Source organism: Schistocerca cancellata, chromosome 2 (assembly GCF_023864275.1).
Source record: "Schistocerca cancellata isolate TAMUIC-IGC-003103 chromosome 2, iqSchCanc2.1, whole genome shotgun sequence".
NCBI classification, from domain to species: Eukaryota; Metazoa; Arthropoda; class Insecta; order Orthoptera; family Acrididae; genus Schistocerca; species Schistocerca cancellata.
In genome coordinates, this window is record NC_064627.1 from 480,232,679 (window position 1) to 480,250,595 (window position 17,917).

A 17,917-nucleotide genomic window follows, 5' to 3' on the forward strand; every position below is an offset into this window, starting at 1 on the left:
TCAGAGTTCGAATACACCATGGTCACAGTTCCTACAACACTACACTATCACAGACGTCTGGTAACACGGTGTACTACAGTTGGTCTGCGTGCGGAGACGAAAGCAGAATAACAACAGCAGCAAGCGCTACATGCGGACACTACGACAGCTAGACCAAACCACAACAGTGCACTACAGCCACACTCGTAAACACGGTCGTCATCGTAAACATGTCCCTGCAGATGCTGCTCGCCGACCGTGCCCGTGTTTGTTACAACACGCAACTGAACGTCGGAGGTTTCAAGCGTCAACTTTAGGTTACAATATCTCCCGATGTAATTAACATTTTACAATGCAACAAACGGCACTGATTACGTATTTGTTTATATGTTCAGATGTGCTAACAAAACTAACGTGGTTCCATTTAAAAAAAACGTAAGTTTGTGTTAAAAAAACATACTTCCGTGCATTTTTTTACGGTTTGTATTAAACAATTACACTAGCCCCTCTCCTCACGTTCGGTCTGTGGAATCGGTTCATCAGTATTTGATGTGGTTTACGAAATATATCCAGCGGTAACGTTAGGTGACTCACCCTGTATAATGGTAAGACAGAGATTCAGGAACCAGATTAAAATTGTAAGACATTTCCAGGGCCAGATGTGGACTCTGACCACAATCTACTGGTTGTGAACTGTAGATTAAAACTGAAGAAACTGCAAAACGGTGGTAATTTAAGGCTATGAGACCTGGATAAACTGAAAGAACCAGAGGTTGCAGAGAGCTTCAGGGAGAGCATAAGGGAACGATTGACAGGAATGGGGGCAAGAAATACAGCAGAAGAAGAATGGGTAGCTTTGAGACATGAAATAGTGAAGGTAGCAGAGGACCAAGTTGGTAAAAAGACGAGGGCTAATAGAAATCCTTGGGTAACAGATAAGATAATGAATTTAATTGATGAAAGGAAAAAAATATAAAAATGCAGTAAATGAAGCAGACAAAAAGGAATACAAACGTCTAAAAAATGAGATCGACAGGAAGTGCAAAATGGCTAAGCAGGGATGGCTAGATGACAAATGTAAGGATGTAGAGGCGCATATCACTAGGGTAAGATAGATACTGCCTGCAGGAAAATTAAAGAGACCTTAGGAGAAAACCACTTGCATGAATATCAGGAGCTCAGGTGGAAGACCAGTTGTAAGCAAACAAGGGTAAGCAGAGAGGTGGAAGGAGTATGTAATGGGTCTATACAACGGCGATGTTCTGGAGGACAATATTATAGAAATTTAAGAGAATGTGGATGAAGATGAAATAGGAGATATGATACTGCGTGAAGAGTTTGACAGAACACTGAAAGACCTAAATCGAAACAAGGCCCCGGGAGTAGACAACATTCCATGAGAACTAATGACAGCCTTGGGAGAGCCAGGCCTAACAAAACTCTACCATCTAATGAACAAAATGTATGAGACAGGTGAAATACCCTCAGATTTCTAGAAGAATATAATAATTCCAATACCAAAGAAAGCAGGTGTTGACAGATGTGAAAATTACCGAGCTTTCAGTTTAGTAAGCCACAACTGCAAAATACTAGCAGAAATTCTTTACAGACGAATGTAAAACTGGTAGAAGCCGACCTCGGGGTAGATCAGTTTGGATTCCGTAGAAATGTTGGTACACGTGAGGCAATACTGACCCTACGACTTATCTCAGAAAACAGATTAAGGAAAGGTAAACCTACGTTTTTAGCATCTGCCGACTTAGAGAAAGCTTTTGACAGTGTTGAATGGAATACTCTCTTTCAAATTCAGAAGGTGTCAGGGGTAAAATACATGGAGCGAAAGGCTATTTACAATTTGTACAGAAACCAGTTGGCAGTTATAAAAATCGAGGGGCATGAAACGGAAGCGGTGATTGGGAAGGGAGTGAGACAGGTTTGTAGTCTATCCCCGATGTTATTCAATCTGTATATTGAGCAAGCGGTAAAGGAAACAAGAGGAAAATTCGGACTAGGGATTAAAATCCAGGGAGAAGAAATAAAAACTTTGAGGTTCGCCGATAGCATTGTAATTCTGTCAGACAGCAAGGGACTTAGAAGAGCAGTTGAACGGAATGGACAGTGTCTTGAAAGGAGGATAATGGAAACGCGGATAATGGAATGTAGTCGAATTAAGTCGGGTGATGCTGCGGGAATTAGATTAGGAAATGAGGCTTAAAGTAGTAAATGAGTTTTTCAATTTGGTTAGCAAAATAACTGATGATGGTCGAAGTAGAGAGGATATAAAATGTAGACTGGCAATGGCAAGGAAGGCGTTTCTGAAGAAGAGCAATTTGTTAACATCGAGTATAGGTTTGAGAGTCAGAAAGTCGTTTCTAGAAGTATTTGTGTGGAGTGTAGCCATGTATGGCTGTGAAACATGGACAATAAATAGTGTAGACAAGAAGAGAACAGAAACTTTCGAAATGTGGTCCTACAGAAGAATGTTTGAGATTAGATGGGTAGAGGAGCTACTGAGCAGGATAGGGAAGAAGAGGAATTTGTGGAAAACTTGACTAGAAAAAGGAATCGGTTGATAGGACATGTTGTGAGGCATTCGTCAAGAGATGAATACAGTAACCAGATGCAAAAAGATGTAGCTTGCGGTAGTCATTCGGAGATGAAAAGGCTTTCAAAGAATAGAGTAGCATGGGGAGCTGCATCAAACCAGTCTCTGGATGGAAGACCACAATAACAACAACAGACTGCAGCTCCCATTCTGACAGACTCTCAACTCTACATCCAAACGTGCGAACAGAAGGTACAGATTGCTCAGTGATCACGCACTGGTAAACGAAGAAAACCAAAGAAACCCTTAAAGCGTGGATTTGCTTTGGAACCAGCTAGAGGGTGAAATACAAGGGACCTCAACTCGCAGTTTTAGTTTCAACACGCAAACTGGGAAGGAACGACAGTTTCGGAATACGACTGGCAACTATCCTGTTCACAACACAACAAATGTAAATGTCAGAAAACTTACTGACGGTTGTGACGCGTTTGGTCTTATACTTGTGTCTACTGTTTTCAAAAGACATCCCCAAAAAAAAAGAAAATTTGGCGCTCTCCACAAAAATATTTAGGTGAATTTCAACTGGACTACGTCGCAATATCTAAATGCGATGTTAAGGAAATAGAGAATGTAGAAGTGAGGAAATGTGGCATTTTTAACCTATCACTTTCTGCCGCGCGGTGTAGCCGGGTGGTCTAAAGCTCCTTGCCAGTGTTTGCGCGCCTCCTCCCATTGGAGGTTCGAGTTCTCCCTCGGGCATGAGTGTGTGTGTTGTCCTTAGGGTAAGTTACTCGAAGTTAGATTAAGTAGTGTGTATGCCTAGGGACCGATGACCTTAGTTTGGTCCCAAAGGAACTTAAAATTTCCAATTTATCACTTCCTGACCCGTGTAAGGTTAGACTTCTATCATTAAATAAGAAAACACTGCCTGAGAATAAAGTTATAAGAAACGACGCTGAAAGTCTCAGGCATAGCTAATTTTGAAAAGCTGCTACAGCAATGGAAAACAGGGATCTAGCATGATACCTGAAAAAAATACGTACCTACAGAAAAGGAAATAACAGCATTACAAAGCAGATGTTAACATGCTTGGTGGACTGGAAACAGTGATAAGGTAGTCTCCCGAATAAAAGTAGCTTGTAAAACATTGTACATTGACAAAACAAGAGATAAGCTCTCAGAATACGAAGAAGTGCTGAAGCAGACAGCAAAAATCCTCCGTAAAGCCCAAAGTTCAAGAAGGCAATGTTAATGTGGCAGTGAAGAATTAAGAAAAGTGAAAGACGTTGGCTGTGTAGTGATCTTGTGGATGTTGCAGTTCTTATTTGGGTGCTGGAAGAAAAACTCGAGACGAATTCCGCGTTATTCAAGACACTGCTTTATAGTTTTCTTACCCAAAAATGTTTCAGCACTTTTGTGCTATCTTCAGTGGATTATTGTTTATTTTCTTTCTGAAAAACTGTTGTTTCATATTAACCTCTCTGGTGGATTATTTGAACTTCTGGTACAAATGTATTTGGATTTGTAAAAGGAACGATTGTTAAGTGTCAATTGTTTTTCATTAGTTTACATACAGCACAGAGTTGAGACATACACACATCAAAATAAGTTTTGCATCAACCCGGTTCCTAGATCTCCTGAAGACAGACGTTAACTGTGGATATTGTATCACAGACACAGTCCCTTTAACTGTTCAGAGACTTCTCTAAACCCGCCCAAAGATGTAAACAACCATGCATGAGCAGCACCTATTAGACAGAGGAGGTTCGACAGCCGGTAAGTTCCAGTCATTCCACCAGGAAGGAGGTACACGGCTCGCGTTGTCTGTAGTTCAACCATGCATAGACGGTCTATACCGTGCGTGGTTCGATCGCGTCCGCATAGTTACTTTGTGCTAGGAAGGGGTCTCAACCTCGAGCAATTAAACAGAGAACCGACTAGTGGAGATAACATCTTGGACCTACTGATAACAAACAGACCCGAACTTTTCGACTCTGTAAGCGCAGAACAGGGAATCAGTGATCATAAGGCCGTTGCAGCATCCCTGAATATGGAAATTAATAGGAATATAAAAAAAGGGAGGAAGGTTTATCTGTTTAGCAAGAGTAATAGAAGGCAGATTTCAGACTACCTAACAGATCAAAACGAAAATTTCTGTTCCGACACTGACAATGTTGAGTGTTTATGGAAAAAGTTCAAGGCAATCGTAAAATGCGTTTTAGACAGGTACGTGCCGAGTAAAACTGTGAGGGACGGGAAAAACCCACCGTGGTACAACAAAAAAGTTAGGAAACTACTGCGAAAGCAAAGAGAGCTTCACTGCAAGTTTAAACGCAGCCAAAACCTCTCAGACAAACGGAAGCTAAACAATGTCAAAGTTAGCGTAAGGAGGGCTATGCGTGAAGCGTTCAGTGAATTCGAAAGTAAAACTCTATGTACCGACTTGACAGAAAATCCTAGGAAGTTCTGGTCTTACGTTAAATCAGTAAGTGGATCGAAACAGCATATCCAGACACTCCGGGATGATTAAGGCATTGAAACAGAGGATGACACGCGTAAAGCTGAAATACTAAACACCTTTTTCCAAAGCTGTTTCACAGAGGAAGACCGCACTGCAGTTCCTTCTCTAAATCCTCGCACAAACGAAAAAATGGCTGACATCGAAATAAGTGTCCAAGGAATAGAAAAGCAACTGAAATCACTCAACAGAGGAAAGTCCACTGGACCTGACGGGATACCAATTCGATTCTAAACAGAATACGCGAAAGAACTTGCCCCCCTTCTAACAGCCATGTACCGCAAGTCTCTAGAGGAACGGAAGGTTCCAAATGATTGGAAAAGAGCACAGGTAGTCGCAGTCTTCAAGAAGGGTCGTCGAGCAGATGCGCAAAACTATAGACCTATATCTCTGACGTCGATCAGTTGTAGAATTTTAGAACATGTTTTTTGCTCGAGTATCATGTCGTTTTTGGAAACCCAGAATCTACTACGTAGGAATCAACATGGATTCCGGAAACAGCGATCGTGTGAGACCCAACTCGCTTTATTTGTTCATGAGACCCAGAAAATATTAGATACAGGCTCCCAGGTAGATGCTATTTTCCTTGACTTCCGGAAGGCGTTCGATATAGTTCCGCACCGTCGCCTGATAAACAAAGTAAGAGCCTACGGAATATCAGACCAGCTGTGTGGCTGGATTGAAGAGTTTTTAGCAAACAGAACACAGCATGTTGTTATCAATGGAGAGACGTCTACAGACGTTAAAGTAACCTCTGGCGTGCCACAGGGGAGTGTTATGGGACCATTGCTTTTCACAATATATATAAATGACCTAGTAGATAGTGTCGGAAGTTCCATGCGGCTTTTCGCGGATGATGCTGTAATATACAGAGAAGTTGCAGCATTAGAGAATTGTAGTGAAATGCAGGAAGATCTGCAGCGGATAGGCACTTGGTGCAGGGAGTGGCAACTGACCTTTAACATAGACAAATGTAATGTATTGCGAATACATAGAAAGAAGGATCCTTTATTGTATGATTATATGATAGCAGAACAAACACTGGTAGCAGTTACTTCTGTAAAATATCTGGGAGTATGCGTGCGGAACGATTTGAAGTGGAATGATCATATAAAATTAATTGTTGGTAAGGCGGGTACCAGGTTGAGATTCATTGGGAGAGTCCTTAGAAAATGTAGTCCATCAACAAAGGAGGTGGCTTACAAAACACTCGTTCGACCTATACTTGAGTATTGCGCATCAGTGTGGGATCCGTACCAGATCGGGTTGACGGAGGAGATAGAGAAGATCCACAGAAGAGCGGCCCGTTTCGTCACAGGGTTAATTGGTAACCGTGATAGCGTTACGGAGATGTTTAACAAACTCAAGTGGCAGACTCTGCAAGAGAGGCGCTCTGCATCGCGGTGTAGATTCCTCGCCAGGTTTCGAGAGGGTGCGTTTCTGGATGATGTATCGAATATATTGCTTCCCCCTACTTATACCTCCCGAGGAGATCACGAATGTAAAATTAGAGAGATTAGAGCGCACACGGAGGCTTTCAGACTGTCGTTCTTCCCGCGAACCATACGCGACTGGAACAGGAAATGGAGGTAATGACAGTGGCACGTAAAGTGCCCTCCGCCACACACCGTTGGGTGGCTTGCGGAGTATAAATGTAGATGTAGATGTAGAATAAGCGAAGTGTCCAGACGTCTCGGAGCGAACCAAAGCGATGTTGTTCGGACATGGAGGAGATACAGAGAGGCAGGAACTGTTGATGACATGCCTCGCTCAGGTCACCCAAGGCCTACTACTGCAGTGGATGACCGCTACCTACGGATTATGGCTTTGAGAAACCCTGACAGCAACGCCACCTAGTTGAATAATGCTTTTTGTGCAGCCACAGGACGTAATGTTAGACTCAAACTTTGCGCAATAGGCTGCATGATGCACAGCTTCACTCCCGACGTCCATAGTGAGGTCCATCTTTGTAACCACGACACCATACAGCGCGGTACAGATGGGCTCAGCAACATGCCGAATGGACCGCTCAGGATAGGCATCACGTCTCTTCATCGATGACTGTCGCAAATGCCTTCAGCCAGACAATCGTCGGAGACTCGTTTAGAGACAACGCGGTCAGGCTGAATGCCTTAGACACACTGTCTAGCGAGTGCAGCAAGGTGGAATTTCGCTGCTGTTTTGGGGTGGCTTTATGTGGGGTAGACGTACGCCGCTGGTAGCCATGGAAAGTGCTGTAACGGTTTATACGTTACGTGAATGCCATCCTCAAATAGTGCAACCACATCGGCAGCATACTGGCAAGGCATTCGTCTTCATGGACGACAATTGGAGCCCGCATCATGCACATCTTGTGAATAACTTCCTTCGCGATAACGACATCGCTCGAGTAGAGTGACTAGCATGTTCTCCAGGTATGAAACCTATCAAACGTGCCAGGTATAGATTGAAAATGGCTTTTTATGGACGACGTGACCACCAACCGCTCTAAGGGATCTACGCCGAATCGCCGTTGAGGAGGGGGACAATCTGGACCAACAGTGCCTTGATGAACATGTCGATAGTATGCCATAACGAATACAGGCACGCATCAACGCAAGTGGTCGTGCTACTGGGTATTGTAGGTACTGGTGTGTACAGGAATCTGGACCACCACATCTGGAGGTCGCGCTGCATGGTGGTACAATATGCAGTGTGTGGTTTTCATGAGCAATAACAAGGGCGGAAATAATGTTTATGTTGAGCTCTGTTCCAATTTTCCGTACAGGTTCTGCAACTCTCGGAACCGAGGCGGTGCAATACTTTTTTTGATGTGTGTATATCACAGTGTTGAGACTTTAGGAGTAGTTCATTTACCGTATGCCTAAAGATTTTAGTTTTATAGTAAATGTGGAAATGACACAAATATGTACTTGTGTTTACATACCTCAGGCGAAGCTATTAATTGCGTATGGTGGTTGCTTTAAACCTACTATACAATCTACAACTTTCATCTGCAAACATGTGAGCACGCACGTGCGAAACAGAGAGAGAGCGAGTGAGTGAGACAGAGACAGACAGATAGAGAGAGATAGAGAAGGGAGAGAGAGAGAGAGAGATAGACGAGAGGGGAGAGAGAGATAGAGGAGGGGGGAGAGAGAGATAGAGGAGGGGGGAGAGGGAGAGATAGATTAGGGGAGAGAGAGAGAGATAGAGGAGGGGGAGAGGGAGAGATAGAAGAGGAGGAGAGAGGGAGAGGGAGAGATAGAGGGGGAGAGGGAGAGATAGGGAGAGAGAAAGAGAGAGAGAGAGAGAGGTTGAAGTGAGAGAATTATGGGTAGCTAGTAGAGTGAATGGTGTTGAGTATAGGGAAGAGAATTTATTTTTACAGGGTGAGCGTATATACACTCCTGGAAATGGAAAAAAGAACACATTGACACCGGTGTGTCAGACCCACCATACTTGCTCCGGACACTGCGAGAGGGCTGTACAAGCAATGATCACACGCACGGCACAGCGGACACACCAGGAACCGCGGTGTTGGCCGTCGAATGGCGCTAGCTGCGCAGCATTTGTGCACCGCCGCCGTCAGTGTCAGCCAGTTTGCCGTGGCATACGGAGCTCCATCGCAGTCTTTAACACTGGTAGCATGCCGCGACAGCGTGGACGTGAACCGTATGTGCAGTTGACGGACTTTGAGCGAGGGCGTATAGTGGGCATGCGGGAGGCCGGGTGGACGTACCGCCGAATTGCTCAACACGTGGGGCGTGAGGTCTCCACAGTACATCGATGTTGTCGCCAGTGGTCAGCGGAAGGTGCACGTGCCCGTCGACCTGGGACCGGACCGCAGCGACGCACGGATGCACGCCAAGACCGTAGGATCCTACGCAGTGCCGTAGGGGACCGCACCGCCACTTCCCAGCAAATTAGGGACACTGTTGCTCCTGGGGTATCGGCGAGGACCATTCGCAACCGTCTCCATGAAGCTGGGCTACTGTCCCGCACACCGTTAGGCCGTCTTCCGCTCACGCCCCAACATCGTGCAGCCCGCCTCCAGTGGTGTCGCGACAGGCGTGAATGGAGGGACGAATGGAGACGTGTCGTCTTCAGCGATGAGAGTCGCTTCTGCCTTGGTGCCAATGATGGTCGTATGCGTGTTTGGCGCCGTGCAGGTGAGCGCCACAATCAGGACTGCATACGACCGAGGCACACAGAGCCAACACCCGGCATCATGGTGTGGGGAGCGATCTCCTACACTGGCCGTACACCACTGGTGATCGTCGAGGGGACACTGAATAGTGCACGGTACATCCAAACCGTCATCGAACCCATCGTTCTACCATTCCTAGACCGGCAAGGGAACTTGCTGTTCCAACAGGACAATGCACGTCCGCATGTATCCCGTGCCACCCAACGTGCTCTAGAAGGTGTAAGTCAACTACCCTGGCCAGCAAGCTCTCCGAATCTGTCCCCCATTGAGCATGTTTGGGACTGGATGAAGCGTCGTCTCACGCGGTCTGCACGTCCAGCACGAACGCTGGTCCAACTGAGGCGCCAGATGGAAATGGCATGGCAAGCCGTTCCACAGGACTACATCCAGCGTCTCTACGATCGTCTCCATGGGAGAATAGCAGCCTGCATTGCTGCGAAAGGTGGATATACACTGTACTAGTGCCGACATTGTGCATGCTCTGTTGCCTGTGTCTATGTGCCTGTGGTTCTGTCAGTGTGATCATGTGATGTATCTGACCCCAGGAATGTGTCAATAAAGTTTCCCCTTCCTGGGACAATGAATTCACGGTGTTCTTATTTCAATTTCCAGGAGTGTATATGATATAATTTGCCTAAAAGATGAATCACACTTTCGTAGGAAAGAACTTTAGAATAACTTAAACACTACCCACCCACAAATACGAATCACCATTGAAAGATAAACAAATCAAATGCTTAATGTCTTAAACCTCTCCATACACAAGAGAAACAATAAGGCTGAGGTCGAAATTTATATGATATCTATAAGCAGCAGCGCAAGTCTTCAAAACCAATCCAATCACTCCATAACTTACAAAGAAGCCAGTTTCAAATATTTATTACACAGACTGAACAGTACATCTATGAACAAACTTGACTATCCAGAAGAACTGAACGTGATAAAATGAACTGCACAGGAGAATCGGTACGATGCAAAGCCAGCAGACAAAATAAACAAGAAAATACAAAAACGGCGAACACGTAACACAATAGACAGAAACACACACACACACACACACAGGAAGGGATGGAGAGAGAGAGAGAGAGAGATGGTGTGGGGGGAGGGAGTGAAGGAGATAGGCGACATTACTCACATACTGTCAGCAGATAGTAAGAAACAAAAGGCACTTAATGACTTACAGCAACTGAGTAGGCAATATGCTACAGATACCGAGAAAACAACACAATACAGAGGAGACTTGGAAGGCATAATACCGACGCTGATAAATATAGTCGGTCTGGTATGTATCGATTAACATGCAATTACAATCAATCTGCACATGTTGGCCAAACGTCCAGGAAATTTGGAACCAGATATACAGAACATGATTGCATTTGCAATTGTGGTGATGTTTTGGTGCCTTTTGGTTATTGATTACACCTTCTCTCCCATCGCCCACAAGCGCAATGACCATTTGGCATCCGTGCGCGGCTTGTGCTGCAGTCACTAAGTATGGAGCATATACAACCACAAATCCAGGGTTTTAACCGATGGCCACCACGGTTACTGCAGAGGCCCAGAACAATATTAGATTTAGTGCCGTACAGGACTGTTTGCACTCCTGCGTATGTTTTTAACCACATTATTTTATGACATTGCAACTGGGCAACACAACTCTACAGCTGTCTTTGCGGATTCGTCGAAACAGGACTCCGTTGGTTGCCCTATTGATCGAGTCCTCTATGTCCGGCAGCCTCGGGACTTAACTGCCTTCGACGGGAATTTCATACGTTGTTGCGGGCACTGGAGCAGATAAGATGCTGCTTCAAGTGCAAAATTCCTTGTCTATTCAGTTTCTCTGAGCGACCGTCATTCTATATAATACTTGTACCCAGAAGTGAAAGTGGGACAGAATTTACAAGACACCTCCATTAAGTACAATGGCTGTGGAGGTAGGTCTTTTTTCTTGGTACCAAGGCACATGAATATTGCGGGGAACGAAAGCGCAGATGTAGCAGCGAAGGAGGCATGTCGTGATCCTCAGTTATTTCACTGTGCCGTCCCGTTGCACACTATCGCCTCGCTGTTGAGGTACAGAGTCATGCCGCGATGGGAGTAACTGGATGTGACAGCTAATATGCCGCATCTAGTAAAGCGCACTACGCAGCGGTGTTTCAGCCACGAAGATGGGGTGAGCTTCTCCTTGCTCGTCTTCGCGTAGGCCACAGTCCTCTCACGCCTGGCTTCTTGCCCCAGCGCGGCGACCCTCCAGTGTGTGGTACTTATGGTGTACAGATCACTGTACGCCACATTCTGTTAGACTGTGTTTTATCTTCGGGCCAGAGGGAGACGGAAAATTTACCAGCAGTTCTGCCCTCCATTTTAAGTGACAATGAAACGAATGTGGTTAGAGTTGTAACGTTTTGTGATCTGTCCACATTGTGTTCCAAATTTTAGGAAGATGTTCTTAATGTGTTAACAGTTTGGTACTTTATTGTGTCGCTGTTCGTATTGAGAAGTTCGTGCACTAGAGACACACTTGTGTTCCTGGCCAGCGTAGGCAAGCAGACTGCAGAGTCTCGTAAACGTCACTTTTCTGATCACTTGGGTGATATTTGATAATCGAAGAAATATAGGGAAGAGTAAATTCACATAATTGCAGTGCCACTAATGCGTCTCTGAGTTTTTCGTTGTCTACTCCAGCTTAGGTGGTGGTTAGAGCTTACAAAAGGGTTACAACATCAATCTTTACAGTGTTCTTAACGAACTTAAGAGGGGAAGCGATTTGACCGCTCGGTGTTGTGCCAGTCTTGGATAGGGTGTATACTAGGATTTATGATTGTATATTTGTTAGGATTCCATGTTGTGTGTTTTGCACTTTCATTCTTCTTTTATAGTTAAATATTCATAAATAGAATCATCTTTTCTCGTTTACCTAGGTTTTGTCCCTATTCTCACTCTGAATACATTAGATAAGGAATAGAAATAGAAGGAAGGATCAGAGCAAGGAATGTCAGAGCGCTGAATCGGACAGGTATGTTAGATAATTTAAAAAGGAAAATGGATTGATTGAGGTTAGATATACCGGGAATGACTGAAGTACGGTGACAGGAGGCACAAGAATTCTGGTGCGTTGAATACGGGGTTATAAATAAAAAAGTGAAATAATGATAATGCAGGAGTGGGTTTCACAGTGAATAAGATAGTAGGAATTCGGGTAAACTACTATGAGCAGCATAGTGGACGCATTATTGCATCCAAGATACAATGGTTCAAATGGCTCTGAGCGCTATGGGACTTAACTTCTGAGGTCATCAGTCCCCTAGAACTTACAACTACTTAAACCTAACTAACCTAAGGACATCACACACATCCATGCCCGAGGCAGGATTCGAACCTGCGACCGTAGCGGTCGCGCGGCTCCAGACTGTAGGGCCTAGAAACGCTCGGCCGGTATCCAAGATAGACACGAAGTCCACACCCACCACTGTAGAACTTGTTTACATATCAACTAGCTCAGCAGAAGATGGAGAAATTGAAGAAGTGTATGGCGACATAAAAGAAGTTATTCAGACGAAAATTTAATACTGATGCGGTACTTGAATTCGTAAGCAGGAAGAGCAGGAAAAACATCAGGTGATTATGGACTGGGGAAAAGGAATGAAAGAGGAAGCAGTTTGGTAGAGTTTTGTACAGACCATAATTTAATCGTCGCTAACACTTGGTTTAAGAATCACAAAAGAAGATTATTTACGTTGAAGAGACCTGGAGACACCGGAAGTTTTCAGATTGAGTATGTAATGACAAGGCAGATTTAGGAATTAGGTTTTAATCTGTAAAGCATTTCCAGGTGCAGACGCAGACTCTGACCACAATTTATTGGCTACGAACTGTAGATTTAAACTGAAGGTATTGGGAAAAGGTAGGAAATTAAGGAGATGGGACCTGTATAAGTTGAAAAAACCAAAGGTTGCTGAGAGTTTCAGAGGGAGTATTAGGCGACGGATAACTAGATCAGGGGAAAGGAATACAGTAGAAGACGAATGGATAACTTTAAGAGATGAAATAGCAGCAGAGAATCAAATACGTAAAAAAAACAATCCCTAGTGAAATCCATGGATAACACAAGAGATATTGAATATAATTGATGAAGAAGAAAATATAAAAATTCAGCAAAAGAAGAAGGCGCAAGGGAATACAAAACACTACAATATCAAGTTGTCAGGAAGTGCAACATGGCTAAGCAGGAATGGCTAGAGGACAAATGTAAGTATTTAGAAGCGTATTTTATTACGGGAAAAATAGATACCGTCTACAGGAAAGTTAAAGAGGCCAATACAGATAAAAAGAAGCAGCTGTTCGAATATCAAGAGCTTAGATGGGAAACCAGTACTAAGCATAAAAGAGAAAGCTGGAAGATTGGTGGGGTACATAGAAAGTCTGTACAAGGGAGATAAACGTGAAGGCAATGTTACAGAAATGGAAGTGGACGTAGTTGAAGATGAGATGTGAGATATGATACTGCGAGAACTTAACACAGCTCTGAAAGCCCTAAGTCGAAACAAGACCCCGGGAGTAGACGATATTCCGTCAGAACTTCTGATAGCCTTGGGACAGTCATCCATTAAAAAACTCTTCCATCTAGTGTTAAAGACGCATGAGACAGATGAAATACCCTCAGACTTCAAGAAGAATGTAATAATTTGAGAGAAAGCAGCTACTGACAGGTGTGAAAATAAGCGACCTATCAGTTTCATGTCATGGCTGCAAAATACTAACACAAATTCTTTACACAATAATGGAAAAACTTGTAGAAGCCGACCTTGGGGAAGATCAGTTTGGATCGCGGAGAATGCAGAGGAACACGCGAGGCAATACTGACCCTATGACTTACAAGAAAGATTAAGGAAAGACGTACCTACGATTATAGTATTTGTAGACTGAGACAAAGCTTTTGACGACATTGACTGGAATACTCTCTTTGAAATTCTGAAGGTAGCAGGGATAAAATACTGGGAGCGAAAGGCTATTCACAAAAGAAAACAGAAGGCAGTAATAAGAGTCGAGGGGCATGAAAGGGTAGCAGTGGTTGAGAAGGAAGTGAGACAGTTTTTTAGCCTATCCCCGACGGTATTCAATCAGTATACTGAGCAAGCAGTAAAGGAAATAAAAGAAAAATTTGGAGTAGTAATTGATATCCAGGCAGATGAAATACAAACCTTAAAGATTGCCAGTAACATTGTAATTCTATCAGAGACAGCAAATTACTTGACCAGTTGAACGGAGTGGACATTGTCTTGAAAGGAGAATATGAAATGTACATCAAGAAAAGCAAAACAAGGTTAATGAAATGTAGTCGAATTAAATCACGTGATGCTAAGGAAATTAGACTAGTAGATGAATTTTGCTATTTGTGAAGCAAAATAACTGAGAAATGCGGATGTAGAGAGGATACAAAGTATAGACTGGAAATGCCAAGGACAGGATTTCTGAAGAAGACAAGTTTATTAACATCGAGTGTAGATTTAAACATCAGGAAGCCTTTTCTGAAAGTATTTGCCTTGAGTGTTGCCATGTGTGGAAGTGAATCATGGACGATAAGCAGTTTAGACAAAGAAAGAATAGAAGTTTTCTAAATGTGGTGCTACAGAAAATTATTGGATATTGGATGGGTAGATAACGTAACTAATGAGTAGGTACTAAATATAATTGGGGAGACAAGAAATTTTTGACTTAACTTGACCAAAAGACGAGATCGGTTGAGAGTACAGGTTCTGAGACATCAAGGCATCACCAGTTTAGTATAGAAGGGGAGTGTGGAGGATAAATATCGTAGAGGGAGACCAAATGATGAATAGAGTAAGCAGATTCAGAAGGATGTAGGTTGCAGTAGTTATTCGGAGAAGAAGATTCTTGCAGAGTATAGAGCAGCATGGAGAGCTGCATCAAAGCAGTGTTGCCACTGAAGATTACAACAACAATATGTCACATTTTCTGGAATTTACTCGAAGCGTTTCGAAGTTAAGCATTACATGTCAATTTTGCCTAGTGCCACCCCTAGCTCTAGGAGTCAACTGTCACTGGAAGTATCACCATTCGGAAATCCCGAAAACTATGGACTAGATACTAATATAGATCATTTTCGGGCTTTTTTAATGTCCTTCGCTTAACCACCTACGGCTCTGCCCTAGGGCTGTCTTACCCCACAACAAACTCTTCTAAATGATAAATCACATTTAGCAAATCTGGTTCGAACTTTTTGCAGACGATCCAGTGCTAAGCATGTGTCTTCATATTCAGACGGTAGTTGTCACGTTGTACTAACTCATATGTATCAAGTCTTTATAAAGCACTGCAGGCCTTCCAGAGCTATGCTCGAACAGGACACATACGCAGTATGCAAAATATCTCGTAGGACAAGACTTTCATCCACGAACCTCATAAATGACACCTATATATTCTTAATTTGAACTTGCATTGAGGTTCGTCTTTCCCTTATCCACAAAAAAATTATGCTGCAATGTTAATGAGCTGTAGCACTCTTTTACAAACTAACTTCAGTTAGCTTTATGCGGTTTCGATAGATATTGCACTAAAGCGTCTCTCCTGTATTACATTTGGTTATCTACATAATTCTGAATATCTTATTCAAGCTGACACATATGACGATTTTTTAAAGATAGATATTCAAATGTAAATTTCGAGTAGCTCGTGACTATCTATCACTACCTGATGGATATTCTTTTCTATTCTTGTCTGGATGCATCCAGTCAGCAACTTATGAAATTGCCATGCCTTGTTGATCATGTGGTAGCTATTAGCGTTATCTGCTTTTAATTTCTGCCGCAGTATGAGTACATTGCTTTCCTGGAAGCCTGACGGCGCGTTTAATATCTCATACGCCACTGATTTTAGTGATCCAGAAGATACTTCCATGAAACTTGTTGCGTTGAGAACATTACTCAGTTTACATTAAATTTACTCAGATCGTGGAAAATTTGACGTATTGTATGACATGAGACAACCTATACAATAAATGCAGACTCACATTTTCAAACGTATTACCGCTAACAACATTCGATTCCCTTACACCAACTTTCAGGATGAGACGGAATCAATAAAAACTTTAAAAAGTAGTCACCACCTACGTAGAACGCGTGTACTTACTGTCGGTATTGAGGCCCCAGCCGCTGACCGTAGCGGCCTGGCCCTCGAAGCTGTTGCCCGCCTGTGCGCGAGAAGGCAGGTTCACCAGTCCGATGTAATCTGTAAAAATAGAAACATATTTTCATATTTCTCGTTATACGCCTGGAACAATCAAGACGTACGACTCTCTCCAAGAATGAAGTCACAGAAGCAATGAAACTACTCTCTGAACTACGATTCTAGTAATCAAGATACATATGGACGCATTTAGTACGTAAATGAACGGACGTCTCTATAACATAGTTGATCGGGATAATTACGATGACTTCGAAAATATGAGCACTCGACCTACGGTTTCTGAGAAACCAAGTGTACTTGGCGGTAAAATTAAGACAGTTACGTGCGAACCACCGTGTGCGGTCCCTATCTGTTTGTGGAGAACTGCTTTTGCCGAAAATTTACCATGGCATTTACTCAGATATCGGTGAATCACAGAATATTATCAACATAGACAAATGATGCCCCCAACAGACATTCGTTTTGGTATTCCTTGTGACCGATCTCACTGCTAAAAATCAACATGAATATTCTGTTCTAAAAATTAGCTTCAAGTTCAGAGAAATTTTGTATAAATGACATCGGTCAGTCAAATAATTTAGAAATCTACGCATAGAAAAGAATTCCAATAAGCAAGACATTATGCTAAAAATAGCCGTGGAGGAAGTGCTCAAGCAGGAAAGCCAAAACTAATCGTACTGTTCAATTATATTGAAAACGAGCCGTTAAAATCGTCTGAAATATACATTAGGCTCTCTGTAACTGTAGTTAATAATTATCAGAACATGATGAATGAGAAATCCACGACATTAGTGCAATATTCCACAAGATTGTAGTGAAATCGATTTTCGGCTGTTACTCTAACGCCAGGTACATGGGTAAATACGTGTGGTTGTGAAATTACTGCGCGGTCAGATATTTGAAGCTTGGTGTATCTAGCGAGTATCTAAGTTTGTTTTCAAAGATGACAGTTGGTAATATGTGCTTAATCACTAAAAACAGGAGGTTTTCAGTAAAATGCAATGTAAAACTATTTAGCTTAGGTAAAATATGTGACAAATGAAATGATGAACTACACGATAAATTACAACAATTGTTCTAAGACAAAAATTAGCTGCACAAAATATATTATCCGTAATTACTTTATACTTCAGAATATGTTTCGTTAAATACTGCGATCAGAGAGCAAGTAATGGTCCCCCTGCAGCGTTTTGTCTCATCCCACTCCATTGATCGGAGACAAGCAGCAGTCGCACTAGGGAATTCTTATCTCATTTGTAGGCTGCCATTAACACCACAATACAAACGGCTCAGTTTTGGAGTGGTGTCACGACCGGGTATCGTGGACTGCTGATGAATGACGCCTCATTATGTTCAACGTCGCATTGTGGTCATCCACTACCCAAGATAACCATTGCCGGTGAGTATGATTTTGACCTGGGCAGGGGACCCATTCTTCCAACATACTGGGGAACACAGTGGTTTTATTTCTGGCGTCATG

At 43.1% G+C, this 17,917-nt stretch overlaps 1 protein-coding gene across 1 annotated transcript in view; it reads right to left on the reverse strand.

Moving 5' to 3' along the window:
- LOC126162005 (brachyurin-like) overlaps positions 1-17,917 on the reverse strand; it is a 67,110-nt gene that overhangs the window by 12,660 nt on the left and 36,533 nt on the right. The window contains exon 5 of the mRNA XM_049918227.1: positions 16,381-16,479. Coding sequence (XP_049774184.1) covers positions 16,381-16,479 — 99 coding nt within the window. The remainder of the gene's footprint in view (positions 1-16,380; positions 16,480-17,917) is intronic.